This window comes from Vipera ursinii (genome assembly GCF_947247035.1).
Source record: "Vipera ursinii genome assembly, chromosome: 3".
Classification (NCBI taxonomy): domain Eukaryota; kingdom Metazoa; phylum Chordata; class Lepidosauria; order Squamata; family Viperidae; genus Vipera; species Vipera ursinii.
The window spans coordinates 108,763,650-108,777,015 of NC_139516.1; the positions used below are offsets into that span (position 1 = coordinate 108,763,650).

Consider the following 13,366-nt stretch of genomic DNA (forward strand, 5'->3'; position numbering starts at 1 on the left):
GGCGCCGTCCGGAGCTCAACTGGTAGCTGGTTCCATAATTCTGGGGCGCCCACAGAGAAAGATCTCCCCCTGGGGGCCACCAATCTACATTCTCTGACCGGTGGCACCCTGAGGAGGCCCTCTCTGTGGGAATGCACAGGGCGGAGGGAAGTTGATGCCGGCAGCAGGTGTTCCCTAAGGTACTCCGGACCCCTGCCATGTAGGGCTTTAAACACCATTACTAGTACCTTGAATCTCACCCGGAAGACAACTGGCAACCAATGCAGCTCACGGAGCAGAGGTGTAACGTGGGAGTATCGGGAGACTCCCAACACAACTCTCGCGGCTGCATTCTGTACCAGTTGGAGCCTCCGGGTGGTCCTCAAGGGAAGCCCCATGTAGAGAGCGTTGCAGTAGTCCAGATGAGAGGTCACGAGCGCATGAGTGACCGTGCATAAATCATCCCGGCTTAGATAGGGCCGCAACTGGCGCACCAGGAGAACCTGGGCGAAAGCCCCCCTAGTCACAGCCACCATGTGATCTTCCAAGGTGAGCCGTGAATCTAGGAGGACTCCCAAGTTGCGAGCCCTATATACATAGAATGAAGTAGCCTTCATTCTATGTATACAGGTATGCCTGCTTATTAGGGCTTTCACACACACCCCAAGCGGCATTATTACAAAGTCAGCTTAATTGCCCCCAACAATCTGGTATGATTTTGTGGATCTGTTCTCTGCCTTCCTTTCTTAGTGAGAGACTTCTGAATGTGCAATAGCTTAGGCAAAGAGAACAGGGGGAAAGCTGACTAAAGTTTATTAGCAACAGAAACATTGGATTTCTCTGTTGTTCCCCAAACAGACCAGAGAGAAGTCTCTCTTCTAAACACAGTACAAAGCACTCATCTGCTTGGGGTTGGGTTTGTTGTTGTTGTTTGCTTTTCCCCCCCCCCTCTCCTTACACAGGTACTTTAATCCCCCCTCCTAAGGGGTCGAGCATGCATAATCAATAGGATTTGGGGGAGTGTGCAAAGTATCAGACTTGCTTATTTATCTATCTTGAGATTTCATGCAGTTTCAAAAATCTGGTTACTGTATAATTTGGGCACTGTATACCAATACATGGACCACACCTTTTTTTTCTAGAAACCCATAGCATGTGTTGAAGTTTATTATGCTTTAGGAAAGCAGAATCAAGATGACAAAGTTTTTACATTTGGGATGTGAAAACGTGATGAGGTGGGAATTAGGAGACAATGAAATGAGACAGATATCTAGGAGAAAAGCAGTGACATGGCTTTTGGCTCTGTTACAGATCAGTTAACAATGGGGCACAAATTCTGCTTCAACAAATGGAAAGAGTCCCTGAAAAAAGGTTCCAACTTTCAGAATTGGAGGTTCAATGCCATGCTTGGCAAACATCCCTTCCTACCCTTCATCACTCCCTCTGACTCTAAACAGAAGAGGTGAGTTCTAGAGAAACTGAACCAAAACAGGCTATGGAGAATTAAGAAAGATGAAACACTATTGGTAAGGAAATATACAAGCATAAAATTCTATTTGGGAGTAAATTGATATGTAAATAAATTCACTATTAAAATGCCTTGGTGGCACAATGGTTAGAATGCAGTATTGTAGGCAAACTCTGCCCACAGCCGGGTCGTGACTGGGCTCAAGATTGACTCAGCCTTCCATCCTTCTGAGTTGAGTAAAATGAAGACCCAGATTGTTGGGGGCAATTGCTGACACTGTAAACTGCACAAAGAGGGCTGTAAAGCACCTTGGGGTGATATATAAGTCTAAGTGCTATTGCTATTGCTATTAATGATAATCCCCCAATTAGTAAAATACTTTTACTTTTTTTAAAAATACAGGTTAATGAGAGATCACATAATAGTCAATAATCAAGGAAATTTCATGAGTGAACATGAATAAAAAAATGGACAAAACTGACCATTTGGCTGATGTGTAATATATATGCATGTTTTGCCAATTTAAAATTTTCCTTCCCCTCTCCCTGTGAAAGAGTTCTTCAAATGCCTTTTTAAACATAAATAAGGCAAACTGTTCAGTTAACTCCCTATAAAGTAAAGACATATAAATAATGAGATTTCAGGGAACCGTGGTAGAGACAATAAAAGTAACATTTCAAATAATTAGATTAGTCAGGGATACATACAAAAGAGTAAAAGTTTAATAAACTCTGAGGAAAAGTCTGTGAAATGATATACATTACAATATGCTTTAGTGTAACAACAAGCAACACCATTACACATTTGATATATAAATATATATAAATAATTATCCCCCACACCTTATCCAATCCTTCAGTTGAAAGAATTATTTTACAATCCCATAGTTTTGCAAGAAGATGGATGTCCTTCCAAACTAATTGCAGATTCACATACCTATGTAGATACATTAAAAAACATAAAAATATAATGTATTCAAAAGATTTTTTTAAAAAACTGCATGATTATTGTACCCAATCAATGTATATACAATACAATCCTATAGATGGTTACTTAAAGATAAACACAGAAAGTTTGTCACCAGGTTGTTTCAGAATTAATTGCACCGTATCACTAACAAAGAATAGATGATGAGTGTTTTCATTGTGGATAGTCACCTGTCTCATTTTGCATGTATTTGTGCTTTGAAAGAAAAAAATAGGGAACTTAATCTTTCTTCAGACTTAGTTCTGCACCTGGCCATTGACTTCAAGACAAGAGATATTATTTTTTATTTTATTTATTAGCCAAGAAGTGGCTGGGACAGCACAAAAAAACCAGCTAAATCTCAGTCAAACCTCATTTTAATTTAAATGTAAATAAAATACAATATAGTTAATAATAACAACCCTAGGTAATTAATATGTTTGCTTTTCTATCAATGCTAATGAGATTCAGTGATGTGTAGTAGTTAAAGGGACCAGTAATAGTATATCAAGTCATTTGTAAGATTATTCATCAGGAATATGTCTTGTGTTAAATATTATGAGATACAAAACTAGTCACCATTTTTAAGCATGGACTAAAGAAATGGATTTGTGTATTCATTATATTAACAACAGCAAAGGCAATAAATAATTTCTATACTATTTTAGGAGGACTCTTTTTGAGTCCAAGAGTGGTTTTCTTAACTGCAATTTTTTTCTCAGGTGTATCAACCCATAGTGAATACATAAATTGAAATTTGTTCCTTGTTCTCCTTTTAAAAAAAATAAAAAAATTGTAGCCACAATTGTGGAGAAAAGCAGAAGTGATCTACCAGACACCATTCACTAGACTTATAAACAAGCTCAGGAAAACATTTATGTCAGTCTCCATCATTTGATTTCAAGGATAGGTCCAAATAAACCATCACAGCATGATGGATCAGCTTCTTTGGGCTTCAAATATGATCCACCTCGGAAATCTCTGAACAGACTGAGCCTCAGGTTAATTAGAGGGGATTGGAGGGAAAAGTCTGTGAGAAATTTCCACATAGGCCCTGAAACTCAAGCAAATGTTAATTCACTTAAAGGACTAAAGTACTACAGGAAAGACCACAGGATTCATTTGATATGGTGTAAATTTATACTGACTTTATCAAAAATACCTAGTTACAAGGGTGTTAGTGCTGGTCTTTTCAGCATTCTTTCTTTCTTCTGATTTTATATTATTGCCTTAAATTAGGTAACTGGTTAAACGGTTTTATGTGCTCATTTTGTTTTTAAAAGTTTTTTTCCTACAATAAAATCATATTTGTTCCAATACAATACAGTTTTTCCCCAAGATAGTTTATTTTTGCTGGACAAAGAGAATAAATGCAAGAAAGCTAATCTAAAATTGATCTATAATCTGCACCACTGAATCATGCCTCTGATCCAAAAACCACTAAACTGAGCTTAAGGACCTGTTCATACAATTGCAACAGCAATTAGAAAGCCACCACAAAGTCATGAAAAAAATGCCTAAATGTATTGTTTGATCCTCCATACACCCAAATTACAATAGTTATTCTTAAAGATATAGAAAATGGAAATGAAGCAAATTCATTATTCAATATTCAGAAACTTATAGAAACGTATATAAGGTATGTGTTCTTTGTTAAGGTTCTGATACCATAGATCAACTCAAAACTACTTATGACAAATTTTTGACAATCAGTGAGTGATCTCTTTCATTAGACTGAGCATGACTTCTCTAGGAAACAAGCCTGCATGCTTTTCAAACCACTTCGGGTGTGATACCTCTACTGTCACCAGAGGGCAAGATTTATTGAAATTGATCTTGATTTGTCTTTCTTCTCCTTGTTCTGAGAACAAAAAAACCAACTCTACAGACCAACTCTTGAGTAATCTCTTTTTGATTCGCTGGCTACTGTTAGGCTCTGCTGTAGATTATTTGTTGAATTCGGGATAGACCTTGTTGCAATAAAAGAAGAGGGAATTGGGAGGCGGTAATTGTTATAATTATTGTTTCCTCATCTCATCAGCTTCATGGTCTGTTTTGGCTGGTTCTCTTCTTCAATAAGAGACTAAAACTTTAGAACAAAAAAACAAGTTTGTTTGTTTTTTGGAAACGCACACACACATCAAAAGGTGAAGATGGCTGAATTCAGGTCAAGTGACGGAGGCACGTTGGAGGAGCCGAGCATTAAACCCACTAAACCAGGGGTCTTCAAACTTGGCCCTTTTATGACTTGTGGACTTCAACTCCCAGAATTCCTCAGCCAGCAAAGCTGGCTGAGGAATTCTGGGAGTTGAAGTCCACAAGTCATAAAAGGGCCAAGTTTGAAGACCCCTGCACTAAACCTTAGAGGAGAGAAGCAAGTGCTGCTCTCTCTAGCAAAGCGGAGGATCTCGGTCCTCTTAGGCCTCACTGGGCCCAAAACACCTCGCAGGAGACCAAAGGGGGAAAAAGCACCCAAAGGCCTCGTCTCTCTTCGCTTCGAATTTCTGGGGCGCTTCCGAACGGGGGCAGCATCACCTCGTTTCGCCCTGAAGGGACGCGCCCCCCCCCCGTCGCCCGCCCCCGCGCACCGCCTGCCGCGCGCCCTGGCGCTCCTCCAAATGGCCACCTACCGGAGCTGAACGCCGCCTTGCTTCAGCCTCGCGGGACTGGCTAGAAGGGAAGGCCGGCCTCTCGTCCGAGACTGGCGGAATAGTTTCCCCGGAGCCGGAGGGGGGTCGGGGGGGGGGTCGGCAAGCCGCCTCTTCCCTTTCCACGGCGTTCAGTCTCTCGGCCGCGAAGCACAAATCTATTTGAATTCCCTGGCGTTTTACGAACGGACTTCCACCCCGCGAGATCTGCCCGCCTGTCAGAAGTGAAGGCGGGCAGGGTTTTGTTGTTGTTGTTGTTGTTGTTGTTTTTCCCCCCTCAACCTCCGGCGGCTCCTTTCCCCTCCGGCCTTTCCTTAAGAAGGCGAACCCGGCTTCCCACGAGGGTTAGAAAAACGGGCCTCCCTGGCCGAGCCCCCAGAGGAGCGGCGGGGCAGAAAAGCAGCGGGGAGGTTGCGGCGGCTCCTGACCCGCTTCCGAGCGTGCGAAGCGTGTAGGGGTTGCCGTCCCCTCCGGGCTACCGCTGAAGGAGCAGGACGGCGTCTCGGTTGCGCTCCACTCCTGGGAGATCTATTCCAAGTTGCTCTCCTTCCCCGGCGTGGCGGGAACTGCCCCTTCTAGGGCTCCCTCGAGCATCCCCCAGAAGCAACGGGCGGTTCGAGAGGCGCCGCTCGAGCCTCGCGGGGAATCCTTCGCCGTCCTGACCCCCTAGAAGTGGATCGGCGTACTCGCCTCCTGGAGCTCGCCCGCCCCGCTGTTCCGCCCATCTCAACGAGGGCTAAGCTGGGAAGGAGGGAGCCAGGCACTCGGGCTCTTTCTACCGAAACCCAGAACGGAAAGGCACTCCTCCTCTCCAAGAGAATGAATTGGCGGGAGCCCTTCGTCTGCAAGAGAGAATTAAGTTCACCGGAATTAAAGGGCCTCGAAGAAGGGCCGATCCCTGGATACGGGGTCGGGCCTCCGAGACCCTTCCCTTCCCTTCCCAAATCCGCCCGCCAGCATCACCTGCGAAGGACAGGGCGCAAGCAAAGATGCGACGTGGCTGGGATTCTTTCGCCTCGCCTGGGGATGAGGGAGAGATGAAGGGCTGTTTTGTTGTTTTTGGGAGAGACTCACAATCTCTTTGACACACCGAGCAATAATTGAATACAGTGTATATTCCACCCCCCCCCTGCAAATATGACTTTCAAAAAGAATGTGTTTTAATTGTAATGTTTATGCTTCCAAACTATAGCTTTGAAAATACAAGGGTTTTTTTTTAATTTGTTTTGGTCTCGATAATTAAATTCGAGCGATTATCTTTTTCTGTAGCTTTTCCAAAACAAAAGGTGAGAAAGATGAAGATTAGCATATCTTTAAAAATATGCCAGCAATTTATTTCCACGTTTCTTTATTTTGAAGATAACTTCCCCCTCCTTCCGCTACTCTTTCTGTGTCGGGAAAGGTCCCAAATGAAATTAAAATACACTAAGGGAGGAAAGGCACATTTCAGCGGACATGCCCGATCAGTATTTTGCTTAAGGTTAGAAATGCAATTTCATGCTGTTCCCCCAGACTCTAATTGGAGTTGCGATTTTAGACAAAGCATTGTGAACTCTACAAGAAGGAGAAAACGATTGCAAGCAACCCCAAAGAAGCCCCCGATTTTTCCTAAAAACCACCACGCAGCTAAGCACGCAAAGCCTCCGGGATGTGACGGGCCGCAGCCCCCCCGCGACCGTGATCTTTCCCGCGTTTAACACGGGACCTGCAATTACAGGCACACCCCATCTACATAACTGGCCCGATCCGCTTGCATGACGGCGCAATAAAAACTTGGAAAAGCGCATGTAAGACCGTATGTATTCTGTCGTTTCATACCATTTGTTTTAAAAAAGTATGTGCCTAAATAGGTATGTGCTGAGTGCTGTCCTTCTACCTGCCTTTCTTTCCATGATTACGTCCTTCACTCTTTGTTTAATCTTTTGCTTCTGATGTTTGGTTTTTGTAACTCTAAGCTGCTTTACCTGAGTTGTAACTATTCACTGCCCTAACCAGCAGATGTTAGGGAACTGTAGGTTAAACTAGTACAACCGAAACGAGCTAAAACCGATTCAAGACTTGGTCATGGAAGCAGAGAAGAGCACGGCAGCTATTTCGGTTAATCCGAATCCTTTTGAAACTCGGAAAGCTATTCCTAAAAGACAGAGGCAGATCCCAGCTGTGGTGCACCCGGGAGCATCCTTTGTTTCGAATCTAATCTGTTGAAATTCGCCTTCCTATCAAATTGGAAGAAAGAGAAGGAGGAGATATTTAAGCTGAAATCCGGGTTCCACACCGAAGTCTATTTGGAGGAATAGAAGGGTTGAAGAAGAGACTGAATCTATCTAGAAATTGTAAAACTGTTAGTCCACTTATGCCTCTACCCACCAAGGTGGAGAAGAAATGAGCTTTTCATCGGAGAGAACAATTGAACTATGTACATGTGTCCTTCCCGGAAAGTGTGTAATTAGAATTGAAGCCTGTGGACACATTTACATATCTCGCCCAATCAGACTTCACTCAAACTGAGTTTTTGGGATAGATCATGATGTTCGGATTTTCATATCTGAGCTTACAGCAAGCAAATGACATCGTAGTTTAGCGCCTTAGGTGAATGAATCTATTCGATCCCACGACCGCGAAAGGTGGCTTTTCTCAGACTTTCCTCCCTCCCTCCCCTCCCCTCCCCTCCCCCAAGCAATTTATCTACAGCAAAACGGGATCACCAAGGGAGTCATCCCACCTGCTTGCCCTGTTTTTCCACGGAGGGCAAACTTGGCATTTTGCTCGAATTAAGGCACATTTGCATCAAATCGGTTGGAGAAAAATGTGACTGGAAAAATCAAGCAAATTACGCATCGCCAGCTTCTTATTAAGCACGGCTTCTTCCAGCTCTTAGCCCCCTCCTCGTTTTCGCTAATAGAAAATAAACGGAGCGCAGCCGATTGTTGCGCTTAGTTGGAGGATGGCAAACGGAGCCCTCTTGTCTTTGCTCCGTTTCTAAACCATGTGCAGGTTCGGTTTTCTGGAGAGAAAACCCCGGGGAAGCAGCGGGGGAGGGAAAGCAGGACAATCGATTTTATACCCCACCTCGGGGAGAGGGATACCTTATTGCCTCACACACATTTAAGCAACATTCGCTGATTTCCCACAAATTTTCCGGGTCTCAGTTAGGCTTCCAGCAATTACTGCGGATTAGAGCAGAGGTCAGTTGTGCCAAGGGAAGAATTGCCTCGGAAGGGAACCTCTCCATTGTGGCGCCTTTCCCCCCCCCCCGGGGGGGGGCTCCGAACTGGGGAAAAAGGCTGGACTTCCGCATGAAGGCCTTTTCGTTCCTCTAGTTCAAGTCAGCCTGTTTACCTTGGAGATACGTCGTAGGGAAAAGGAAAGAAAGAGATAAATGACGAAGAAAATCAGGAAGAGAGAGGCTCGATTTGGGGCCACCAATCCTGGGCTCTGAACCAGGATTACTTCCTGTAATTAGAAAAGGTGAAAGGAAACTGACTCCAATGCTCAACTCCCTCTCTGCGAAGTAAGGAGATGCTTTGGGGATCTTATTCCAGCGACACTTGGCAGCTTAAAACAGCTCCATGGACATCCCACACCAAGCCCCGCCTCTCCCTTGTGTTCCCCAAATGTTTTAGACGGCCAACCCAACCTTTCCTAAACTGGGAGCACCATTTGGGAAAAGTCGGCCTGGCACACCCAAGCTGGGCTTTTCTCTCTACCTTTTCCGCGGAGAGAGGAAGAGATAATTAGGAAAATATCTGACTGTGCCTCCAAGTGAGGAGCCACCAACGAAAGGGCCCCGTCAGAGGGCCCCACATCTCCTGCATGGGGAAGGATTGGGAAAGGCCAGAACCGATGGGAACCAAGATGGCTATACCGGGCAGGGCAGCTTTGAAAGCTAAAGGAGAGAAATAGTATGTGAAAAGGTATGAAGGTGCAGAGAAAGGCAGAAAAACTGCTACTAAAATATCACATCAAACCAACAAAACAGAGGCAAAACGTCAGTCTTTCCAGGACTCCTGCTGTCAGTCTGCACATTTATAGTCAAAAAGAAAAGGAGAAGCTGCGAAGGTGTGAAAGGTATGCAAAGTATACCAGTTACCAAAAGCTCTTGTGCTGATATCAGTATGCTTAGGCACATTGAACTTGACACTGGCTTGTGTGTGCAAAAGTACAAAAAGAGTGTGCGTGTATATGAGAGAGAGAGAGAGAGAGAGAGAGAGAGAGAGAGAGAGAGAGAGATGTGAATCCCAGTGTTAACTGAGGAGAGAAAAAGTAAATGGCTCCTGGCTGGAAAGCGAGCCAGGTGAAAAAGTGAGAATGCAGACACTTCAGCGATTAGATAATTGGAATTTAACGGACTTTCTGAGTTATATATATTCTAGGCCTAATTGAATTGAACCAATTGACTCTCCATTAGACAAACTCGAGCAGTGACCCAGGCTATAAATTTGGGGCACGTAGTTTGCAGAGAGTTCCCCGAGTTGCCTTTCTGCCCTCAGTCGGTTCCTCCTACCTAATTTAATGGAAACTGGTTTCCAAGAAAATAAAAGGATTTGTCCTGGAGTGGCATTTTTAAGAAGAAGGTAAGGACGGGTTTCCACCAAGAGGCAAATCAAGAAAGGATTCTTTATTGGAATAAATGCCGGGTGCGGAGAAAGAAATTAAAGCAGGAGGAGGTAAAGATATGAGGAAACAAAGCTGGTTCGGTGTTAACAACAATCAGAGTCTTCCTGCCAATCTCTGGTCTACAGCCAAATCATGCCAGACCAGGGTTTCCCAATTCTTAGATAAATGGGAAGTTTCACAACTTCCCATTTATCTAAGAGGTTGGCCGCATCAAGACAGTGGGGTGACACCAACCCTCGGAAGTCTCTTTCCAGTAAAATCTAGACTTGTGGGGGTTGGGATAAGACCCTTGCATTTTGGAGGCAAAAGTCAGGGCATAAATCGTCCTAAAACTCAAGGTATTTCAAGTCTGGTTGCTTAACCAGCCATTAACAAGGCGCAAGGCCTTCGTTCAAAATGGCTGACTTCACTCAAGGTGTGAAACCAAGGCAACACAAGTCAGGTTCTAGCTTAGGTGAGGCGCAAAGGTGTTGATGCCCAATGAAAGGCTGTTCCCAGGCCAACTCACCTGCCCGCCAGGCCCTTTTCGGGCAATGGTTGGGGCTGAGGCCGGTGACTGGGCTGACTGAGAACCCGGCCAGGTTCCTTCCCGGGCAGCCTGGTCCGCTAGAAAGTCGCCCTTCCTGCCGTTTCCACAACGGAACTTCTGAAATCAGCAGCAAGTGCCCTAAGACTAGTCAAGCCTGCCTGGGAGGAAATGGAGGGGGTGGTGGGAAAAAAAAGGCGCTCAGGGGGGGGCAGGGGCAGGGTGGACGGGGTTGCCTTGCTTACGATGGGAGGGCCTGGGATCCCCACCCAAAATCAGCCTCCCTCTTCCTGGGGCCAGAGAACCTGCCTCCTTCTCGTGGTAGCTCCTCATATCACCGCTCGGTGCGACGGAGGCGACCCTCGACTCCTAAGGACTGGGAGCGAAAGGGAGCCAGCTCTTGCGGAGTGCTCTCCTCTGGAAGAAGGACGCCTACGGGAAGCACCCGGCTTTCCCCGGCCAAGGAGCCTGCACTGCCCGGTGAAAGCGCCCGACCCAGTGCAGCGAAGGCCGTCCGAAGCGGGGGGGGGGACGAGAGAAGGACCCGAAAAGCCAGGGAAGCCAGCCGAGGATGGAGATTCGGACAAAGGGACTGACTCTGCGGCAGGCCAGCTAGACAGGCAATGGGAGCCGGCCTGGAAGTGTCTGCACCACTTGCTGGGCAGGATCTGGCCAACTTCGTGAGTCCATCCTGAGCGCTCAGAGACCCAAGCAGCACAAGGCGGGGGGGGGGAGGGGAATTGACCTATCCTGGCCAAGTCCCAGCGCCACTGTGGTTACCCAGGAGACCCTCGGCCCTTTTGACCTTCAGCTGAGGGCAGGGCTGGCTCCCTCGAAGCCCTTCAGAAAAGAAGTGGAGGCGGGATGCGACGCTAAGGTACCTGTCGAAGATAATTTTACCTATGCTCCGCCTAACCTTCCCCGCCTAGCCTTCCCTTGACCTGAAGTGAACCTAAAGGCCCTCCGCTTTGGCTCCCTCGGGGCCTGTCTGGGAAGACTCAAGGTTCCCTAAGGCGCTCCCTCCTTCCTGCCAAAGCGCATCCGCGAGGCCCTCCGTAGGCCACGGCGTTGAGACAAACTAGCGGAGGCTGGCAGCCCGCGGTGGAAGTCCTCCCCTCTCCAGGGCGACAGTCTGTAAGAAGCGCCGCACCCTTCGGGTCGCAGGCGGCTCCTTCTGCCTAGAAAACGGAAAGGTCCCATCCGCACCGTGTACCGGTATGTATTCCTGGCTTGCTTAAGCGGTCCTCGCAAAGCAACTAATTTTTACAGAGGCCAAACCCTGGCTCTTTCTCCAGGAAGAAGTTTCCCGAATTCCCTTCCCCCCCCCCGCCCCCGAAGCAACCTCTTGGAAGCAAGGTTGACGCACCTCTAGGAAGGCACTTCTAGGAAGGCGCCTCCGGGAAGGCGAGCAGTGCCTGGGAGGGCTCTTTCTAAAGGTCCGCCCCCGTTTAAATCAGAAAAGACTTGAGAATCGATGAGCAGATCCGCCGGGAGTCGGGACACAAGGAAGGGGAACCGAGGCCAACCGAAACTTGTTGCTCACCAAGGCCCAATTCATAGCAGAGCTCAGGTTGCAAAAGTACACCCGTCGGAGGAGAGAGGTGGGCACAGGAGATATTCTCGAGAGACCCCCTACCCTTTCCCCTTATTCGTTGCATGCGTGTGCCTTGAAGGCCACCGGTTTTCAATCCACTTCCCGCTTCCTTGACGCACCTCGTGGGATCCGCGGAACCTCCAAGGGGAGATTTCAGCAATTAACTCTTCCCCTCTTTGCAGGGTGAAAGAGACGCCTTCTCACGACGCAGCATAGATGCTCCTCATTTTCTCCAGGCTGCAGCAAATGCAGGCCCGGCTGCTTCTCATTCTCCCCTCCGCTGAAAGGAAGCTTTCCCCCCTCCCCACCAGCCCAAGCCGGAGGTGCCCCAAACGCAAGCAACATCCGGCCCAGTAAAGGGACTCAAAAGAAGACTGCAATTGACCTGAAGGGCAATGGAAAAGGGTCGGCCCGCCTGCTTCTCACAAGCGAGAGGACAGAGGCAAAGTTCTGGCCAGCCGCTGCTCAACCCGCCCTACTCCACGACAAGGCCATTCTCGTGTCTGCCCAACATCCTGATCATTAACCTCCTGCCCACCCCACCCGCTTATCTGGGAGAGAGAGAGACCCATGAAACTCGGCGGGACTCACTCCTGGGTGAGTAGAGTAAGCGGGGAGCTGCTGTCACTGGCCATCTGGCATGTTGGTGTTTCCAGCGCTGGGATTTATTGATCCATAAGACAAAAAGACAACCCTGCAAAACAACCTGTCCTCCTCCTGGTCACAACCTTGGATGATCGCTTGCACAAAACAACACCCCCCCCCCAAGAAGAGAGACACGCTAATGTACACAATATCGCCAGGCAGAATCTTCTACCCTCGTTCCTAACGTGGACAACGCAGCTCTTTTAATAGCTCTCCTCCCTGCACCACTCAAGCTCCCCAAATTGCACATTTCTTTATTATTAAATTAACGTGGACGAGAGAACGAGGGAGTAGGGAGAAAAAAGATTTCTTACGTTGCATTGGCACACCAAGAATTTCTGGAAGCGCCTTGACAGAGCCTTCCGTGGCGAGTGCTGAGCTTTGCATCATGTTAATTCAATGGACAGAAAAGGCGAAAACGCTGGGTGAAGGGGGGGAAAAACACCCAAGGGGATTGTTACTAAAATAAATTAAAAAAAAACTCAGAATAAAAAAAACGAAGACTATTCGGGACCGATCCTTCTCGATTTGCAGAAGATTGGCCCCAGTTGGTTTCAAATCCCCTTGGAGTCTCCTGCTATTCCAGCTTGGCCGTATCCTGGTTGGAAAGTGATGCTGCAGCAGTCGCCTGCTTAGCCGAGTGCTGGTCCAGAGAACGCAGCTTTGATTCATTCACACTGCAGGGAGAGGGCGTGACGTCACTTTCCGCAGGGAAGCCCCGCCCCCACAGCCAATCCCGGTGCGCCTCCTTTCAAAAAATTCTGGGCGGGGAAAATGGAGCCCAAAGGATCTTCGAGAGTCCCTTGGATGCGAGCCGAGAAGATCCCCGCAAGCCGCGTCTTTTTTTTTTTTTTTTTTGGCCTTTGGACTGCCAGCAAGAGCGTCCCGTCCCGCCCCGTCGGATCCCTCTTCTTTTCGTCCTT

At 47.3% G+C, this 13,366-nt stretch overlaps 1 protein-coding gene across 1 annotated transcript in view; it reads right to left on the bottom strand.

Moving 5' to 3' along the window:
• The window catches only part of LHX4 (LIM homeobox 4), a gene marked incomplete at both ends in the record, with an annotated part of 59,412 nt that extends 46,579 nt beyond the window's left edge, over nt 1–12,833 (bottom strand). The window contains one exon of the mRNA XM_083360710.1: nt 12,758–12,833. Coding sequence (XP_083216836.1) covers nt 12,758–12,833 — 76 coding nt within the window. The remainder of the gene's footprint in view (nt 1–12,757) is intronic.
• Nucleotides 12,834–13,366: the final 533 nt, after the last annotated feature.